We start from the raw sequence: 5,319 nt of genomic DNA on the forward strand, positions 1-5,319 counted from the left end.
TGTAAGGGATCCGTGGTCTGGCTCGGTGGCTGTTTTACAGCTGCCATCTGCTGGTGTGAGTCAGCCTGTCCTTGTGGCACAGAGCTCATCGGGAGCAAAGCGGGGCTTAGTTCTTCCAGCACATTGACCTTGTGCTTTTCCATGAGCTCAGCATTGTAGAGGTGATGCCTTCTGTGAGCCTCTGGATGGGTCAGAGGCATCACATTGTGTGATCTGTAACACTAGTGCTGCACAAACCACTTCTTGAAGGTGTTACATTGTCTAGCACAGAGCTCAGGCAGCCCTGCCAGTTGTAGATAGCAGCTGCTGCCTTTGCCACTGATAGAAGAATCCTTCTCCAGACCTTCCCACACACACAAAAAAAATCTGAACATCTGGGGTATGTTGAAACCTTTCGGTGCCCTCTTCTAGTTCTATATTTTTAATGACTTCTGTTTGTTTGTTTGACTCCTTTGAAGGTCTCCCATCTGGCTTCCTTAATAAAGGAAAAAGACCAGCTGATTGATGAAAAATGTGATATGCTTCTGAAACAGAAGGAAGAACTAAACCAGCTGAGTCAAGGTTAGACCAAATGAATATTTGTGTCCCAGACAGCTTTAGCCAAGTAGTCTCTAGCTCTGGGCTTGCCTGGTAGATTATAATAATTCTAGGTTTCTCTTCCATATTTAATCTTCTAGAATTTGCAGAATCTTCTGTCCTTCATTAACAATGGGGCAGTCTCTCTGTTGCATCCTTAAAAACAAAATCACTTTTAAAATCATAGTCTTATCTTTATACACCACAAAATAAAGACTCTTGCTGTACTTTGTGATTGTTTTGCACAAAACATGAAACTTTTAGAGTAGGTTTATTTCTAATTGTCTTGTTAAGTATTAAGATGACCCTGACTTTTAGACAGGCTGCTCCTTTGCAAAAACATGCATGTGAGCTTGGGTGGCTTAAATCCTGTTGTCTTTCTGCCTTTACAACAGAGCAAGGCAAAAAGGTCAGGACTTACTGTCACTGTAACTTGCTTTGTTTAAGAAAAATCATTAGAAACTCCATTTGATTCATCAGACTGATACTAAGCAGGTCCCTCCTCTCTCAGATCATGAAGCTGTCTTGCTGCAAGTGCACCAGTTGCGATCTGACATAGCAGCAAGTCACAGACAAGCAGTGGAGAGAGAGGAAACAGCAAGGAAGGAAGTGGATGAACTGAAGCTGCAGATGCAGGAGTGCCTGCTGGCCAGGGAGCAAGAGAAAAACGTGAGTGCAGTTGCACATCTGATCTGTTCAGACTTCTCAGGACAATAATCAGGTGTGCAAGAGACCCTGTGTCTGTCGTGCCTGGTGACACCTGCGTGGAGCTGGTCACTCTGACGTGACCCGAAACACCAGCAACAGAGACCACCACTGTTGTTCCCTGTCTTCCTGAAGAAAGCTGTTTTCTGTCAGATCTCTGACTAGTTTCTAAAAGACAAATTTTTATTTTACTCAACACATAAAATGTCTTGAGAGAATCATTAGGAAACCAATGGGACAGAGACCCATAAGTAATAAGTAGGCTGCTGGGAGATGTGGCCAACTAGATTGCCACTAATGCTTTCTGGTTTAAAAAAGCAACTACCACACAAAAACACCAAAAAGAGTCTAGTGTTCTCCCTGGGGAGTGCTCGTGGGCTGCAAATGTCATAGTATGTCTCCAATTCACTCTTTTCATTTTTATAGGTTTCAGAACCAGAGGAATCAACAACAGCCTTGACCGACAAGTGTTTCCACTCTCCAGAAAACCGCGTGGTGGAACAGAATGGAGAGGTGGCAGCTGCAGACATCCTTCAACTTCAGAAGGATAACAGAGAGCTGGAGCAGCAAATTGCTGAGAAGAACAAGGTAAACTGAAACAGCAGAAACTGCTGTTAGTCTTTCCCCTTTTAATTAGGAAGCTAAATAATTGGTGGGGCCTATGCTGCAGCCTTAGAAGGACAGGCTTACCAAAATGGCAGATCCACTTCAAATCCAGTACTCTGTCAGTCATATTCCTTTTCTTCTGGGTTTCACAAGGATCTAGTGGATAAAAACTGCAGGCAGAATTAGAGGTATCCTTGCCTATTTTGGAGGAAAGATGCACCAAATGCACCATTTACAGCTTTCTGGGGGAGCCCCTTTGTGTGAATTCAGTTCACTTGCCCTGTGCTGCCACGAAAGCCCAAATACCCTGCCACGTGCCTGGTAATAATGTGTCCAGCTAGCAAGGCAAGACATCCAGATTGCTTCTTCAGAGCTGTCAGTGTTGTTTGATATCTGTGTGTCAAAATGTGTCCTGACAACAAGTGCTGCATTAACACTGCCCTTTGCTGTGCTTACAGATGATAAAGCAGCTGCAGCAAAGAATGACAGAACTCAAGAAAACGCTCCAGAAAGAGTTGGTAAGGGTTAGGTTATTTTCAGTCTCTTCAGCTGGTACTTGCTGATAGTTACTTGCACTGCTGGTTCCCAAAGCTTGACTGCTGTAGGGTGTAATTTTTTTGCTAGACATGTCTGCACCTTCCTTGTGTTTGCAAGCAGATTGGTGAACCCTTAAATTAAGGTTATTCTGGATCATTCACTGAGTGGGTGCTGTGACAGGTAGCCATCACCACTCAGCTCTTGCAGTGGAGAATTTTAGCTACAGAAGACCCATGTTTGGTAATCTTGGGTATTTAATGCATTTCTGGAGAGTGAACAGCTGAGGCTTGCTGTTCAGCTGCCACTCAGCAAAGTTTTACCATGGAACTAGTATCTGCCCCAGGGCAAGTTCAGGTATCTCAGACCCAAATCTTCTCTCAGTGCCAAGCTGACATGGAGTCTACAATGTACTTCTCTTTTTGGTTTTTGTTTGGTTTTGTTTGTTTGGTTTTTTTTCAGAAAATAAGGCCTGACAGTGAGGTGCCTGAAGTACGTGAAAAAGCAAATTCTGAAGTGCCTAATGCTTCTGTGACTGTCACAAACAACTCTGATTTAAATGACTCCAGGGAGATAAACTTTGAATACCTTAAACATGTTGTACTAAAATTCATGTCCTGCCGGGAGTCCGAGGTAAAGCTGTACACTTCCCTTCTCTTTCTCATCTGTCTCTAGAAGCTGTCACCTCTAACCTGCCAAGGACATTTCTATGCCAGTTCCATACTTCTACACTCAAAAAGTTGTTGACTGATTCAGCACAATGAAACAAAGAGCTAACAGTGGAACGTTTGGAAGTGCAGATTATTATGAACTAAATGAAAGGGACGTGGGGATTTTTAAGAGTGGCTATGTCTGGAAGTTAAAGATCTGAAGCTCCAAGACATTCCATCTGCACTACTCTAAAGAGTGTGTGGAGTATGTAATTAGACTGGATGCACGTTTAAAAAAGGCAGGAGAAAAAAAAAAAATCCAAGAAAAACACACAAACCACTTGCTGGTGATCTGTTAGTGGTGATTCCTTGTGCATTTCACATGCTTCACATTGTATCAAAACAGTTAAAAAGGTCACCAACAGGAGACTTGGCTTAACTGTGAGTCAGGGGGTAAGGTCAAGAAATAATTGTGCGAGTCCATGGCATCCTGAGCAGGTGACCCCTTTACCTCTGCATTGTGTGCCCCATTTAGAATGTGAGTGCTACAGTCAGTACACTTAAGAGTATGTTTACAAGGGCATGTATACTTAAGAGCATATTTACAAGGGCATCATTCTTTCCTACATACATCCTAGTTTGATCAACTTTTCAAAGCTTAAAAAAACTTAGGATGCCACAGGAACCAAGCTTTGCCTTTGTTCTAACTAACAAGGCTCCCCATTTGTCCTCTTTCCCCAAAATATGCAAAGCAATGTTAAAGAGCAGAAAGCCAGGAAACACAAACAGAAGAAATAAGAGACAGGCATCCTGGTCTGCTGGAGCGGGGATAACGGAGTGTGTGACCAAACCCACAGAAAAACTGCTGCACCACAGCCCAGGGCACCATAAGCAACAAAATACTGTGGTTTCTTTCAGGCATTCCATCTAATTAAAGCTGTATCTGTGTTACTGAATTTTTCACAAGAGGAAGAAAACATGCTTAAAGAGACTTTGGAGTACAAGGTAAGGGCTCCGTTCCACTTGCAGTCTCCAATGGGACTCCCAGCAGACAGAATGAAATTCTCAGATGCTGGGAGATCATGAAAGACTCTTTTCCAAATGTTAGCTTCAATAATAAATGTAACTTACTATTAAAATGTTAGCTAATCACATATATACATGTTGGAAATTGTCCTGTTCAGCGGGGGAAGTGGCAGCTTTCCAGTGCTGCAGGGAAGGAGCAGCAGCCTAGCTCTGCCCAGCGGACTCAGCCCATGGAGGGAGGCTGAGAGCCCCTGGCTGGAGTGCAGCCAAATGTTTAAAAGCAGGAAGCTGAATTCTTGGTTTGTCATTTTGACACTGGGCTTAGACACCCAGATCTGTTTGTCCTTTCCATCACATAAAATGAGATCTCCTGCATGTCCCTGGCCATTAGTGTACGTCCATAAATGAATGCTGCCCCAGGTCCTGCCGTGTCCTGTCAGCTCTGCCCACTGCAGGAGCTGGGCATGTTCAGAGCTGAGGGAGATTTCCTCACCACCTTCTTCAGGGAACAGTTTAATACTAGATTGACTAAAGGTACCATGGTTAAAGGACTGTACATTTGTATTTATTTTGAAGGAGTATATGTAAGTGTAATCCTCAGTCATTGTCACCTGTGGAAGGTGGATGCTTTTTCTTCCAGATCTGATTGTATGAAACCATGTTCACTTCTTCAGTCTGCAGTGTTCTGTTTATAGACAGTTCTTTCCATCAGTGACAGGGAGGTGCCTCTGCAACCACGTTCTTTCTTTTTCAAATCTTCAGCTTCTTAGAAGTGTGAACCCAGCATAATGAGTGTTGTGCTTTCCTGTCCTAGATGTCGTGGTTTGGGTCAAAGCCATCTCCCAGAGGCAGCATCCGGCCGTCCATCTCCAGCCCGAGGACACTCTGGCCTTAGGGGAACCTGCGGGCGGGCAGTCAGCCTGGAGCCACTTCTTTCTGTGAAAAGAACACTGCACACCCTGGTTCAGGTGTGTCCTAGTCACTGTCATTGCAGTATTTTGTACAAGAACTTCTCACACTGTTTACAGAACTAACGCTGTGCAAGGAGACATTTTCACTACAGGTGGAAACACCTCCCCTGGGCTGGGTTCGGGGACCTTGTCCCAAGGGGTTCTTGGTGGCAGTCAGCTCCCTGCTCCCTCGGCTCCTCTCCTTAACCTGGCTGGCACCCGAGCCACTGGCACCCTCCTGGGGTGGTGCAGGAGGCCTCGCGCTTGCTCCC

General features: G+C 44.5%; 1 protein-coding gene across 1 annotated transcript in view; it reads left to right on the forward strand.

Moving 5' to 3' along the window:
- The window catches only part of GOLGA1 (golgin A1), a 15,658-nt gene extending 10,666 nt beyond the window's left edge, over positions 1 to 4,992 (forward strand). Inside the window, exons 16-22 of the mRNA XM_008947751.1 lie at positions 459 to 561; positions 1,088 to 1,245; positions 1,708 to 1,869; positions 2,346 to 2,405; positions 2,884 to 3,054; positions 3,990 to 4,076; positions 4,912 to 4,992. Of these exons, the coding sequence (XP_008945999.1) occupies positions 459 to 561; positions 1,088 to 1,245; positions 1,708 to 1,869; positions 2,346 to 2,405; positions 2,884 to 3,054; positions 3,990 to 4,076; positions 4,912 to 4,992 (822 nt within the window). The remainder of the gene's footprint in view (positions 1 to 458; positions 562 to 1,087; positions 1,246 to 1,707; positions 1,870 to 2,345; positions 2,406 to 2,883; positions 3,055 to 3,989; positions 4,077 to 4,911) is intronic.
- Positions 4,993 to 5,319: the final 327 nt, after the last annotated feature.

This window comes from Merops nubicus, unplaced genomic scaffold (assembly GCF_000691845.1).
Source record: "Merops nubicus isolate BGI_N331 unplaced genomic scaffold, ASM69184v1 scaffold19809, whole genome shotgun sequence".
In the NCBI taxonomy this organism is placed as follows: Eukaryota; Metazoa; Chordata; class Aves; order Coraciiformes; family Meropidae; genus Merops; species Merops nubicus.